At 45.3% G+C, this 15,636-nt stretch overlaps 2 protein-coding genes across 5 annotated transcripts in view; one reads left to right on the top strand and one right to left on the bottom strand.

Moving 5' to 3' along the window:
* Positions 1-6,434, top strand: part of gpm6bb (glycoprotein M6Bb) — a 151,766-nt gene extending 145,332 nt beyond the window's left edge. Inside the window, exon 7 of the mRNA XM_041212023.1 lies at positions 6,095-6,434. Within this exon, the coding sequence (XP_041067957.1) occupies positions 6,095-6,172 (78 nt within the window). The 3' untranslated portion in view covers positions 6,173-6,434. The remainder of the gene's footprint in view (positions 1-6,094) is intronic.
* Positions 1-15,636, bottom strand: part of ofd1 (OFD1 centriole and centriolar satellite protein) — an 84,687-nt gene that overhangs the window by 56,394 nt on the left and 12,657 nt on the right. For all 4 annotated transcript variants that reach the window (XM_041212015.1, XM_041212018.1, XM_041212014.1 and 1 more), the window contains exon 9: positions 6,860-6,966. In XM_041212015.1, coding sequence (XP_041067949.1) covers positions 6,860-6,966 — 107 coding nt within the window. The remainder of the gene's footprint in view (positions 1-6,859; positions 6,967-15,636) is intronic.

The following is a 15,636-nucleotide window of genomic DNA, read 5'->3' on the forward strand; positions in this document are numbered from 1 at the left end:
TAATATAGCAAGAAGGCCAAAAATCAGTTTCACAACGTCGTGAAACCAGTTTGTGACTGTCTGCTCAGCCCTATAGCAGGCTGTTTTTCCTGCCATTGAACGTTGGGAATCTCATTGTAATACATCAGCATATCATTATAAGGCTAGCCCGCCAGGCTCAGTGCCACCCCTCTCCCCCCTCCCCACCCCGGGCTAGATCGCGACGACATGATTGCAGGCCAATGTGTTTCACAACAGTATTTATAAGGTGTGAGCTTGGCGGGCTGAACTTTGAGGTGAGTGCACAGTAACATTGCGAGAGACATCTGCTGGGCTTTGGGAGGGTGTGGGAGGCAAAGGCTGCCCTGTGTTTGAGGTGACTTTGGTGGGGGGAGGGGGCCAAAGGCTGTCCTGTGTGTGAGGTGTGTTGGGGCAGCAGTGGGGTGGTGGTGGGGGGCGCAAAGGCTGCTCTATGGTTGAGCTGACTTTGATGGAGCGTGCAAAGGCTGCCCTGCAGTTGAAATGATGAGGCTGAGATGACTGGGGAGATGCCAGCTGTGTCAGAGGCCTCTCCCTCCCAGGTGTGGCCAGCACAGGTACCACTGGCCAGAGGATGACTGCCAAGGTCATCAAGGCCAACAGGACAGCAGAGTTAGCAATCTGCCTCCAATGCCGCTGCCATAAAGGGTGGGGGGAAGGGGGGGGCACCAAAAGGCAGCACTCGAAAACATAAGTTTAAGGCACCATGAGCACAAAAGGAATTGTTCTCAGGTGATCTTCTGTTCTGTAATGTTTTGTTTATATGTTTACTGGTGTGGGCAGGAACACCAAAGATGGTAATGTTAATTTTGAGTGTCAAAATTATATAACTATTTTTGTCATAATGGCCTGAGTATGCTTCACTTCTTTTTTTGGTGCAGGGTATGCCAGTATGTAATGCTGGATGTGAGTGGTTCTAAACATTACTGCACAGGCACTGAGTGGACCTTGGGTGCAAATTAAAGGATCATTTCAGATATCTGGGATGGATGGGGCAGCCCTGGCATGAGGTGGAAGCAGATCTTTGCCAGCCTAGCTGAAGGGACTTTGGATCAAGGCATCCCTGATGTCCCTGCCTCCCTGAAGGATACAGAGGTCTGCCTTCACGCCCTCAGTGTTCTCCTCTTCTGACTCACTATTGTATTCATCCTCCATGGCCTGTGGAGCTGCATCAAGATCCTCCTCCTCCAGAGGGTCCCCCCTTAGCAGTGCCAGATTGTGGAGAGCACAGCATGCAACTACTATCAGTGACACCCACTCTGGAGGGTATTGCAGTGCTCCCCCTGAATGGTCCAAGCATCAGCCGCGCATCTTCAGAAGATCTATGGTCCTCTCTATCACTGCCCTTGTGGAGGCATGACTCCTATTATAACGCTGCTCTGCCTCTGTTCTTGGGTGGTGGAGAGGCGCCATAAGACATCTTTTCAACAGATAGCCCTCGTCACCCAGCAACCATTCATCCAGTCCAGCTGGAGCATTGAATAGCCTTGGCACCTGTGAGTGTCTCAGGATATAACTGTCATGGGAGCTGCCAGGGTACCTGGCACAGACTTGCAAAATCTGCACCTTATGGTCACAAACTATCTGGACATTCATCGAGTGGAATCCCTTCCTGTTGACGAAGGCACCTGGTTGACCCACTGGCGCCTTGCCAGCCACATCGCTGCAAACCCTCTGGCTCACCTCAGCCTGGCTGGCCTTGTCCATACGGAAATGAATAAATATCATTACCCACCTGAACAGAGCTTCTGTCACCAACTTGATGCAACTGTGGACAGCTCATTGGAACACTCCACAAAGATCCCCCACTGACCCCTGGAAAGAGCCGGGGACATAGAAGTTGAGGGCCAGTGTGACCTTCCGCGCCACTGGCATAGGGTTTCGCACCCACATAGTTGGAGGTGATCTCAGGCCCAATCATATGACAAATGGAGGTCAGAACCTCTTCCTCCTTGCATCTCGGGCATATTGAGGTAGGTGCATTACTGCCTGTAAAACTCTGGCAACAGGATGGTGGCACCTACTGAGACCCCTTCCGCCTTGGGCTACCTGCTGGCCCTGCACGCCTTGTGCCTGCGCTTCTCCTCCCACAGGTCCCTCCCCAGGAAGCTGCATTGGGACACCTGGCCTCCTCTCCCTTCTGCCCCTCTCTTCCTCCTCAGAGGAGGTGCCTCCAGAGGAGACCACAATCCTCATTTCCAGGGTTACAGAAGGCTGTCTGATACCTGGAAGGGTCCACATGGTCAAAGTCCTCTGGGGGCCTTGGAGACACCAATGAGTCTTGAAATAAAACCTAGAAATGCTACAAATGAAGCTCAGAACTGAGAATAAGTAACCAACAGCAAACTATCTCCTAAACTCCTCACTAAGGCAATGCTGTTGACCCTTTTTACCCCGGCCTTGGGTGAAGTTTTGCAAAACGTGGGTTGCCCACCTGCCTATTTTGCCCATGTGACGAGCGTGAAAACGCACGGGCAACTTCAAATCGGAATCAATTGGGTTTCTAATGGCCTTAAGTGGCCTTTTAATTAATGGCGGGCGTGGCTCTGACACCCGTGCTGCCCGCCAAACCTAAAGATTACGTGCGTGCGGAATGATGTCAGGACGCTTGACCATCATCTTGTGCGATTTTACGCCCGATCGGGTTGGGCACGTGCCTGCCTGCAAGGCATAAAATTCTACTCAAAGTTCTTCTTGAATTGCTCACTAGGAGACAGATGAAAGTAGGATTGACTTGTTCCTATGTAGCATTCCATTTTGTTGGACAATAATATGTCATTTTTAAAAATCAACAACAATTCTATATCATCCTATATTTATCTACCCATTTCAACACAAGTGAAAACAATCTTCCCGTAACATTCTAGTAAAATAAGCAGCTAAACAAAATGGCCCAGATTTTGAAATCAGTAGTGAATAAACATCACATACCATTCATTACAAAAATATTTGCCCCGCAGACTTTGTGGGCTTTTGCATTGTAATCTGCAGCAATTAAAGAGTGAAAACAGTGTGTAGCCCTGTGGGGCATGTGTGAACAGGGAAAACAACAGTAAGTCTCCTTAACCAAATTAAAGAACCTTTATTGAAACACACACACACAACGTAAATCAGGAAATGTAGATTAGAATATTTAATTCAATGCCAAGGCATGTACAGAAAGTAAAATAAAGAGAAAAAATGGGATTAAGAGAGCCCAATAAAAGAAACAAAGAAAAAGTTTTAAAATATCTTTTAAAAATTTCCTACAATAATTAAAATCTAAAGAAATGAGACTCTGTACTTGTAAAAATAAATATTCAGGCAGAGAGATTGTTTGGCAGTAATTAAGAATGACCACACTGTTAAAAAACACTTACATTTGAATAGACAAGCCCTAACATTTTATGCCATGTTTAGTGGGCAAGTACCTCAACTTCATGCCACATTTCTCAGTTGGGCTACCATTTGAGCAAAACTTCAGGAAAAGCAGAAAACTCAGACTGTCTGAACTCTGCATTTAACTGTACATGTGGATGCTGAAAGTTGCTGTCCATTTTACTCTGAGAGCTGATAGCCTCGAGTTATTCTTACCATAAAACCTGGGCTAATATTCTTAGCACAGTCTAGATTTGTCAATTATAGCTGTAATGACATTCCAAACATATCATCCAGTTTATGACATTGAATGAGCAATCTATGTGTCTTGCATAAATTGGAGAAAAATATATACAATTAGCATATTTTTGTAACTATTGTCATGAAGCTATTAATATATATATATTATTGGAAAATATTTTTCTTTTAAAATAGATGTTGAGCCTATGGGTGCGTCTTAATTGGATTAAAGCCAGCTAGTCTGGGTGCTTTGACCTGTACTAGTTTTGATATGTAAGAGAGATCGAGTGTATTTGCATTTTTTGAAAACAGCATTCAAGAAGTGGGGTGAAAACTACCACTGAGCTAGCAAATACCAAGTAATATATGTTTATATTACTACTAAAATTCGTACTATGAAAGGGGTTTTATTATTAAAAGGTGGAGTTCAAACAGGCTGGTGATACAGTGAGAATTTATATTCAATGGGCTGTGCTCAGTATAACTTCAGCAGTTTTGTGTGTGCAGGGCAGAGGCAATGTGAGATCAAAAGCAGCTGCAAGCCTCCAACTGTCTCCACAGGAACCAAAGTGAAAAGAGGCTCATTTTGAATTTATAAAGTGAAAATGCTTTGCCTGGTGTCTGGTTAAATCTATGGGTTGCTGGAGATTAGTTTGGGAATTTGTTAAAAGTTATGATAGTAGTAATTTCTAGCCGTGTGCGTGTGTGTATATATATATATATATATATTTTAACCTTTGTAAATTAATAACATTTTTCATCTAGTTTAACGTAAAACCTTGAGAACTGGTGGTCTGATTCCTGAATTTAGATTCGTATCTCAAACATAACACATAAAAATATAGATTATGACAGTTGTTTAATGTTCCCCTCTGGGGTTTTTAAATAACTCAGCTTTACCAACTGCATCGGACATAATACTATTAAAAGCCCCAAAGCTGGTTTTCATAATATTAAAATGACTAACTTTCTAAAGTGTAATTCAGCATTCTTTTTGCTCGTGAAATACAATATGCGCACGAGAATTTACCCTTAAATTGAAGACCTAAGATGCAAGAGCAATGAAATTCTATAACTATATCGCTGATTACAGACAGAAGGAACAAGCCAGTTTATCAATTTCTTATTCTGCAATGATAGTCAGCTGCTGCCAAAGCCATGCCCGGTAGCACAGTGTGCAGAACAAGAATGGTAATACATAAGATAACTGAATTATAAAATAATTAATTATGAGCAGTTCTATCACTATTGAAGTTGCTATTTAAACTGTAAGCATGCAACAATTTTTTATAGGAGATGCACGCAGACAGGCACACCTGACCAAATACAGTTGATCAGCAAGCCTGCTTCAAATTTGGAAAAATAAAGATTTAGAAGTGTCAACACTGAAGCAGTTAAGCACTCAATTCACAACTGGAGAATTGGAAATTTAACTTAACCTTATCAATTTAAAGTTGAGTAATTTGTCAAATATTTGTCTGACCATATAATGGAACACCACAGGGAAATAAAATGTTCCAGCACTGGAGAGAAATGATTAATGCAGTGCAACTGATCCAGTTCATGTCAAAAGCAAAATAGCCCAGATGCTGGACATCAAAAAGATCAATGACCTTAAATTGTAACTCTGTTTCTCTCTTTGCAGATGCTGCTAGACCTGCTGAGTACTTCTAACACTTTCTGTTTATATTTCAGATATCCAGCAGTTTTAGTATTTTGCTTTTGTTTTAATACTCATGGGCTCCCACTTCTCATTCATTTTTTTACTCACTACAATATCTGCTTTGTGATGCTAGTGGGCAATAATCTTTGCTGTATCACCGTCAGTGTCCCACTAATAACAGCTTTCCATATTGTCACAGTGATGTGATGTGTGCACATATGATATCAACCTTCAATTTCATTGGCTGATCAAACACACACTGAACTGTTTAAAAAGTACTTTTATAAAGCAAGCAAATACATACCTAAGATGACTGCCATGAATCACCTAACATCTGGTATTACAAGTTGGCCAGTTCTCTGGAAGTTTCCAATGTGGAATACAATTAAGACATGCCCAGAAATACTCCTATGGAATTTCACACCAGCTGGTGTCAAGAACTATTTCAAAAGATTTACTGAAACTATACTGGACCTCACATTTGCATTTCCATAACGCTACCCCTCAAGTGGAGGCCGAAAGTCTACCAAGACAATAGCTACACGGAAGATGTCTCATCAAGATGGATAATGGATCATTCAGGAGTTAATGGCTAGGATATTGCAGAATCTAATCATCTAAGCCGTAAAACAATAGCCACTTCTGTCCAGTCATGAGCTAAGCAAATACCTTTTGAAATCATTATGAGAGAAAGGACATGTGACTAGAAAAAACTTTTTTGAATTCTCTTTTATTAAACACGGAAAGTTGCTAAGCAGTAGCCTGGAAGAAATCTGCCAATGGGACAGTAATACTCTCTCTCTCTTTTCTTCCAAGTTTAAGGCCCTTTCTCTATTACAGTTTGAAATCCAGCACAAAGATAGAGAATTTTCAAATGAAAGGAACATCAAATGAAAAATCGACTTTTGGAAAAGGCGGATTATGTTTTTAAAAAGGGATCGGGTCAGAAATTGTGGTTTACATGGACTTCAATCCCACTGAACTTTCAAGACCACCGTGAAGAAAATTCTGCTTCAGCCATGGATACCAGCAAAGGAATCAAAGAGTGAACTCTCTATTTTTTTACCTTGTTGCACTGCATTTTAATTTGGCCAAAAAGTAACTTCATACTGTATAACTTGTCATTTTTGCATGTGTGCGTGTGCATGGGTTTAAAATATTTTTATATCTTTACCTGGGTGGGTTTTTAACTCAATAAAAACGAACCTCTTTTGTTTAAACTCAAGAAAGCTTGTCCGATTGGTCTCTTTGCAATCAGCACACAAATGGTTAAGCACAGACATTGAGTAAATAACTTCACCTTTAAAAAATTACATAAAACTCTGCTACGATCAATTGAGGAGTGAAAATGAGGGCAAGTCCTGACACATGCCCTCATCAGTCATAACTATATTAATTAGCAGGTAGCAGAAACAGATTTACAGTCAATCGGATTCAATGTTTCAATCCAAGAATTCGTCATTTTAAATTTTTGGATTACCGGTTTGAGAAACCACAAGTATATCTACATTCCTGTGGGAACTTTTTTTAAATGTCGATAAAAAACCTTATTTCTTTTGCTAATTTGCCATTTCTACTTACAGTTCAAAAGCTTCAATTCGTTGTCTAAGTTCGACCTCTCTATTTCGCACAGCTTCAATGTCTTTCAATAAACTCTGCCTCTGCATGTAGATTTCCTTTTCCTCAATCTGTAAGAAAATTGAATTCTAAACATAATCTGAATGATAATGGATAAATTCATTAAGTGTTATATATGCTCAATTTCCTAACTAACAAAATAAATACAGAATTCTAAATCAATTCTTACTTTCATGCTTGTGAATGACCCGGTTTTAAATAAAATTATTACTTTACCCAATGTTTTGTTGGCGGTCTATCTAGCTACATAAACATTGAGATGCATCCAAAACATGTGAAAATTTGTGTCACAATTTAAAAAGGAGAAACAATGGCCTGGAACTTCCACAAGCTGGCAACCATCATTATTGCTGTGCCACTCGAACAGACGGCATATGGGTAGGTGGGTCGGGGGTAGTCTGGTTGGGAGTTGTTCAACTGGAGGCTAATCAGATCAGGTTAAGGAGGCAGTCAGGTGGTGGGAAGTTATTCAGGTCTGGTCAGGGGGTTATTCGGTATTCGGATGCTCAAGAGGGTATTCAGGGATCAGGAGATTGGTGGTTCAGTTCATTAGTTGCCCAGGAGTTAGACTAGGTTTTAATCTGTCTAACATTTCCTAGGTAACTATTCAGGTAAGTACATCAGAACTACCTGGAGTCTCCAGCTTTAGCTCAGAGTTGGGTTTGTATGGGGTCTCAGGGAGCTGGGGAATTGACTGTCGGAAGTTCAAACTTCCTGGGAAATTCCCATAGAGGTCAGTGCTTTGGGGCTTCCATTGGGATCCAGACACATGGGTCATATTGTCTGGTCCTCAGCAATCCAGACACCGAAAGATCTTCATTTCTAATCCACAGTGAACATTCCCTAGTAACAAGGACCAATAAGGAGTAATCTGTATCTTCTTCTTTTAAAAAGAATGTCAATCGTTTCTTGTTGGTTCCTTCTGACCTTTAATTGACCTGATAACCTTTAAACGGCCATTGGAAAATCATACACCAGAAAGGAACTCACCACATCACAGACAGCTCATTGCATGTTACATGGTATAAAGTTTGCATCTTTATAAAGCAGCACATTCTTTGATTGGTCGTGGGCAACGCCACAGGTGATCCACTGACATACACTTGGCCAGAATTGACTGTAAAAGTAATGGTGAATATGTGCAAATGGACAGAAACTTCAGATGAATGTACTAGGACAGTTAAACAGGAGAATCAAAATGTTGCTGTCCAACATGCGCAGCTCTGCTACAAGCTGTGCGAAAATGCCATTTCACTATCTGACTTCCCATTCTAATGTGCTGAATGGTATGAAATTTCTGTATCTCCTTACATAATGTAAAGTTAGGGCTAGTCCATTTCAGTCCAAGTACCATCTTTAATGGCATGATAAGTCTTAATTATTGTCAATCGAACTCTCAAGGCACTGAAAGTTAAGTATTACTAGTGTGGTTTGTCATTCTTTCAAGCTTTGATTGCTGGAGTTTTAAAAGATAAATAAATCAGGTACAATGCAGAAAACAAATAAAAAGGGAAAGATTGGATTGCGAGAGAGAGAGAGAGAGACAGAGACAGAGACAGAGGAAGGGGAAAAGCGACAAAGAAAAAATTAAAAATTACCCTTGGTCTCAGCATTTAAGATGACCCTATTTTTTCAGCCCAAACAGCATGGGCGGAATGTTCCCAGACTTGAACTAAGTGCGGTAGCGGGTGGGTAAAACAATGTTTTACCCGCCGGCCGCGATGGGGGGTTTCCATGCCGTATAGTCCCACATCCACCTGATTATTTGTGCATTCCCGGGAAACACGCCATTTCTTTGGTGGGCCGGCTCTCATTCACCCTCCTGCCATCACCCCACCGTTGCATCATGCCGCTTGCCATGTTTAAAAGGCAGCCGCCAGCACACCGCTTATCGCTACCAGCTCACCGCCGCTGCCCAGGAGACATGGCCAGCAAAGGAAAAAAGACCGCAGACCCTGGTTTAATGACGGGTCCCTCAAGCGACTGTTGGATGCCGTGGATGCCCACTGCGATGTCCTGTACCGTCACTCTGGCCGCAGGATGGGCAGCTATGTGAGCAAGCGGACTTGGGAGGCGGTGGCAGCGATGGTCAGCGCCAACGCCCTTCAGAGGAAGACAGCCACCCAGTGCCACAAGAGGATGAGTGATCTCCTCCATTCTGCCAAGGTAAGTCACTCTTTTCATCACTCTCAACTCACACACTCACAGGGCCCTCACTCACTGCCAGTTCAAGGGACATCACCATTCACTTTCTCTCACACACCGTCATTGTCCTCAGCCCGTCCATGGGACCATTTACCACCCGCATAGACCAGGCACGTTTATCATCTGGCCTGGCAGGCGTCCTGCTTATACTTACTCCATCTCTATCCATGCAGGACAAGCTGGCACACAACAAGAGAGAGAGGTCACAGATCTGTGGCTGAATGCCCAAAATCAAGGTCCTCACGGACTTTGAAAACACAGCCATCCAGCTGGCCAGTGAGAATCTGGACCGGTCCTGTGCTGACAGTGAGGTCAGTGCTGCTCTACCAAGTGAGGATCCAGCAGTGCAACATCCATCAGACAGCCATGCTGAGAGTGATGTGTCCTGTTTCACAGGCCACTGCCATGCACTAATTATCTCACCTTGCTTTCGCAGGGACATCTGCCAAACAGCCGACAGAGCCATAACCCAGGCCTCCAATCAAGCCCCAAATAAATCACTGAAGGGGAATCTGAAGGGATCCTCCTTGAAGTTCCGTCACAGCGCTCACCCATACCCTCCATCAGTACAGCTCGGTGGGACCTAGCTTTAGAAGATACAGGATCACAATCTAGTGAGCACATCACTCTTTGATCCACAGCAGGTGGCAGGGACTTCCCAGGTCCTGGGCAGAGGACTGCTAGAGTCCAGAAATTTGCTAAGTCCGAGTCAAGTGATGAGCCTCTGGACTCGGTCTTCACAGTTGCTGGAGTTGCTAAGACAAGCTCAGGAACACCTGGAAGGGATGTCCGCTGCACTCCTCAGATTGCAAGGCACGATGGAGGAGTCTGTCCACCTTCAGGCTGAGGTGATAGTGCCGGCATGCCAATGCACCAAGGTAGGATGGCAGCCGCCATGGAGATCTTGGTCCAGGACATCGCTCCAGCATTGCTGCATGGGCTCAACTCCATCACTGATGCCATAGTTGGCCTACAACAGTGTGTACGCAAGAGGGGTGCGGGGCAGCTCAGTCTCACTCCAGCTACTCCTTCTCCTCAAGGAGTCAGCCAGGGGCCCGCGAACGCCCATAGGGAGGAGGATCAGCTGGTGCACACTATGGGCCCATCCACCCAGGTGACTCCGGGAGTTACCGGCCCATCTGACTCCCCTCTTCCTGTGACCTCAGCAGCTCCAGCTTCACAGGCCAAGGAGGGAGCCACTGCCACACAGCAAAAGCCTGTAAGCAGTCCGGGACCCTCCAAGTCTCTGCCCTTCAGAGGAAGCCTGCCAAAGTCATCACAGACAGGGCGTCACAGTCAGCAGGCTGTCTCCACCTCCGCTGTGGATGTCCTGAGAGCATCAAGATGTAAAGGCAAGGTTAGGAAAGTTAAGGAGAACTAGTTGCACAGCCTGGGCACGGATGTTAACCACTTGTACATACTGTTCACTATTGTCAATAAACTTTCAAGAATGTCTCCCTGCCAATGGCTCCTTGTTCTGGTGAGCAGTGTTTTGTCACTCAGATGTGAAGATAAAGACAGTCCAGGGCCTCTTCTGTGTTCTGTGCAGCCTTCAGACGAAAGTAATGGTCCGGCTACACACTCCCTGGAAACATTACTGATGCCTGCACCTCGGCGATACATGTCATTGCTGCCAGAATGTAGTGGGCAGGCACCACAGAGTTCTCTTGGCATGCTCTCATCACCTTTAAGGAGGAGCTGGCTCTCATCTCTTCAGCATCTGTGATCACTGATGCTGTGCTCCATCTCCTGAAGGGTGCTGAAGGATCACAAAGCATCAGATGCTTCTGATGTTTCGTGGCTGCGTCTCTATGATATGCCCTGATCACAGGTGCAAGTGAGCTGCCCTCGGCCAGACAGGAGTTAGACAGTCTCAGAGGCTGTGAAGATGTATGGAGTGTCCTCACTGCATGTCGTCATCATCCTCCTACAATCGAGCGACTATTAGGGCCTCCGCTGCATCTCCATGACAGGAACATTCTCACAGAGGGTATTTGCGTTGCCATAAATCAGACAGGAGTTAAACGTTTACGAATGCACTGTGAGGATCTACGGGGTCACCTCGCTGTATGCCATCATCATCTTTCACAAAATCTAGCAGCTATGAGGGCCACCCGAGCATGCCTACCTCGTCTAGCCAGTGCGAAGGCCTCACCCCTGTCATCGTTGCCTCCGAGTACCTCCTCACCCTCATCCCCGTCCGCATCATCAGAGGAGACATGCAGCTCCTCCATTTCCTACTCAGCAAGCTCGTCTTCCTGTTGGAACACCAGGTTGTAAAGGGCGTAGCAGACGACGACGATGTGTGACACTCTCTGCAGACTGTACTGTAGGACCCCACCAGACTGGTCCAGGCACCGGAACCTCATTTCAGCATCCCGATGGTCTGTTCCACCAAGCTGCGGGCTGCAGCATGAGCCTCTTTATATCATTGTTGTGCTGCAGTCTGAGGCCGCCGCACAGGTATCATCAGCCACAGCCTAGGTGGGTAGCCCTTGTCCCCGAGGATCCATCCCTGCAGCTTCTGTGGACCCTGAAAGACTACAGGGGTCTGTGACCAATTGAAGACGTAGGCATCGTGCACACTCCCTGGAAACCATGTGCACATCTGCAGGATGTATTTCTGGTGGTCGCATACCAGTTGACCATTCTGAGTGGAATCCCTTGCAGTTGATGTAGTCCACCACGTGCAAGAGGTTTCCATGCGATAGAGACCTGAGCGCCACATGGATGCAGTCGATCACAGCCTGCACCTGTGGGAATCCGGAGATTTGGCGAATCCAATGGCCCTGGCATGCTGACTGTCCCGGTCCCAGGCGAATTGCACAAAGCTGTGTGCCCTCGAGAAGATGGACCTCATGGATACGTTCGTGGGTGGTGACTTGCGATATTCCACAGAGGTCACCTGTGGAGCCCTGAAAGGAGTCACTGGCATAGAAATTGAGCACTGCGGTCACTTTCACAGCCCCTGGCACTGGATACCGTCCATGTCCCCTTAGTGCCAAATCCTGCAGTAAGTGGCAGTTGTAAGCGACCAAGTCCCTAGACACCGGTTCTCGATCATCTACAGGAAAGTCAAGCAGCATCTGTAGACACTGGGTGTCGCTAGGCGCCGACCAGCCATGGCTTGCTGTCGCTCCTGGACAGCATGTGCAGGAGCCTTAGCAGCCTCTTCTTCCCGAGGTTGCTGCTCCTGCCTTTGTGCGGCCAGGTGCTTCAGTTGCTTTCTTCGCAGTCTTCTTCACTCGCTGTAGGCTATCAGGCATACAGCTAGGTCACCAGGTTCTAGGCTCCTGATGTGGTCCTCCTGCGGCATGAAAGAGAGATGTGGTTAGCATGGGTGAACTTAACACCTTTCCTGGCCTGTGTGACTGCCCCTTAATGCTTCCCGGAGAGTGCTGGCCACCCCTCGGATGGCCACAGATGAGTGTGCTGCATGGCTGCCCTGTCCACCTGCGACATGAGGGAACAGCTCCTAACCGGATTGCTGAGACTGCAAGGGGCTGTGACACCTCCAGCAGTGACTGCTACATGGCCAGCATTGTCGAGGAGATTGTACAACATGTGCAGTCCAACCACTCCGTGGTCCTGTACAGTGGTCACGGACTCACAGTCTGTGCCGAGGCGAGGGTAAGGTCAGGAGCACTTGGTGGCACTTTGGTGCCTCTGCGTTGCTTGTGTGGGTGGGCAGGCTAGGAGCCTGACCCCAATCATATCACTGTGGTTGCGCCTGAGCAGTTTCAATTGCAGAGGAATGGTCAGTTTATACAGGTGTCCCTACTGCGTGGCCACTTCCCTCGCTTACCCTGCCCCCATCTCAATTTCTTATGCACGGGATCCAATGCCAGGGCAGCAGTTGTCCCCCAACCCCGACAACAGCAACAGTCGCCTCCGTGGCAGGGCAGCAGTCACACCAACCTGCCCGAAAACAGTCGCCTCTGAGCCAGGGCGGCACTTCATCCTGGCGCCCCCCCCAGCACTCCTGAAGCCTGCACAGCAAGAGGCGACCCTGACAAGCTGTGGAAAACAATGCTGTTCACTCACCTCAGTTCCCCCAAAGTGAAGGCCATCATGTGCATGTCGCCTGTGCGCCACTGTGAAACACGTCGGCATGCTTTCCTGCTGACGTGGACAGATGATCCGGTGGATGGCCTTTTAATGACATGCTGATGTATTACAACGAGCTCCCCGACAACCGTTGGTAGTAATGTGGCTCGCCGATGGCGGGCTGAGCTGAAGATTGTGACCTGCCTTCCCGCCGTTGTGAAACTGATCACACCATATTGTCCACACACACCACCTATCACACCCGCTTTCAGCGGGCACAGAAAATTCCAGCCTACGTTTAGGGTCTATAGTCGGTGTATAAGGTGGCTGCCTTTTACTGCTAAGTAATGCTATACTCGCATTTGGAGTCATCCTCAATTTTTCAACTCAACATGTTTTACTCACCCTATAAGTCGGTGCATGGGATCAAGCAGGAGATATGGGCTGTATTGCCAAGAGGATGTGTGGGAGTTTAAGACACACCGGCATGCGCTGTCTGCTCTAACAACAAGCAGAAATGGGTTCTCCGGCAAAAACAATGACATATGAAGCTGGTTTCAAGCTAAAAGTCTAACATTTCCTTACTCATCAAATGACTGTGCTGCAGCCAGGAAATGCAGCGTTAGTGAAAAACTGACGCAAGATAAAAATGAATCTGCCCTGAAGAAGATGCTCAAGACCAAATGTTCCAAGATGGGCCAACCACTGGCCTGATCTTGAGAAGCATGTATCGGTATGGGTCCTTGCAAACTGTCAGAATGGTTACATTGCCATGTGTATATTGCCATGCAATGTGTATATATGCACTTAAGTGGGCCAAATCAAACCGAGTCCAGCAAAGGTTGGAGAGTAACAGTTAGTTGGTGTAGTCACTTCATGCAACGAAGATGTCTAGTGCAGTTGCTCAGGGACTACCAAAGAACCCCAATACCAAAATTACCAGTTTCTAGCGATTCATCATCAGATGGTGGCAAAACACAAGTACTTATTATGTCACATCAGCAATGCCCATGAATTTCAATATGCCCAGCAACCAAACTGTGAAGTGGAAATGTTCGAAAACAGTTCCAGTGAAAACCACAGGATATGAGAAGATTTACAGTGATACTAACTGGCATGGCCGATGGAACAAAATTAAAGCCTCTGGTAATTTTCAAAAGTAAAACCATGCCAAAAATCAAGTTCCCTGCAGGAGTTTTTGTGCATATCCATGACAATGGTTGGCTAGATGAGGATGGAGTGAATTTGTGGATTGATACGTATGGAGTAAGTGTCCCAGTGGCCTATACAAAGAATGCAGCTTATTAATGTGGGACATGTTCAGATAACCGATGCAATCAAGCGGTGCCTGCGAAGAAATAGTATCCAAATTGCAGTTGTACCAGGGGGTCTAACGCCTGTAGTTCAATTTTTGAACGTATGCCTCGCCAAGCCATTCAAGAATCAGGTTCGCGCCAAATAAAATAAGTGGATGGTTGAGGAAAAATCTTGATTTTTTTGTGCTTTTGTCATCAAATTTTAGGATGCTGTTTATGCACTAACTGTCATCAGATTGTTCAAAAAATGCGAAATACTCAATGGATGAAAAGGAAGATGGTTTGTTGTGGAGGAATGATTCTGAAGCTGAAAGCACCACATCTAATCCAGAGCGGGATCCTTATGATGATACCATAGCAGCTCAGAATGAATTTGATGAACTCTTTGTGTCAGATGCAGAGGACAATGAATTTGATGGTTATTAAAACATTTTAATTGTGGTTAAATGAATGCTTATAGGATTAATTTATTCAATAAAAAGTGTCACATTGATTTACTTTGAATTACTGGTGTTATTTTTTCCACATTTCAAAATGGTGACCGCCTACGCCAACAGCTGTGGTTCACATTTTTTACTCTGCGTATAAGTTGACCCCATTTTTGGAAGGATTTTTCAAGAGTTCAAAGATTGACTGATACATCATGGTCTATGATAAATAACTTGTTTTAGTTTTTACTTTCTGTTGCTTATTTCTTTCTCTCTCATCATCCAGACTTTTTCTCCCTTCTCTTTATTTTGCCTTCTGTACTTGATTTGATAGCAAATTCTCTATTCTAAACTATGATCCTGGTTCAGACTCTGCACTGTTCATCAAATATTCTTCAATCTGATTGGTTAAAGATACACCCAATTGCTTCCCTGTCGTGGGCACATGATGGTTAGATGTCCCACTTTCAGCAATCTGTTTCACAGATCACAAAAACAAACAAACAAGGGAAAGCCTGATGAACAGCAGGCACTGCTTGGTCATTTGAGCAGCGCAGGCTGACTCATCAGTTAGTCTTCTTCATTTTCCATGAAAAATTGAGTAGATTTTTCTCTCTCTCTCTTCTGGGCTGTAATTTGGCAACAAGGATTGCCCACTCTTTATAGAACCCACCTGATCTTATCTGCCAGATCACCATCCAGGTAAAGATAGAAATGTTACTCC

The sequence above is a fragment of the Carcharodon carcharias genome, chromosome 18 (genome assembly GCF_017639515.1).
Source record: "Carcharodon carcharias isolate sCarCar2 chromosome 18, sCarCar2.pri, whole genome shotgun sequence".
Taxonomy (NCBI): domain Eukaryota; kingdom Metazoa; phylum Chordata; class Chondrichthyes; order Lamniformes; family Lamnidae; genus Carcharodon; species Carcharodon carcharias.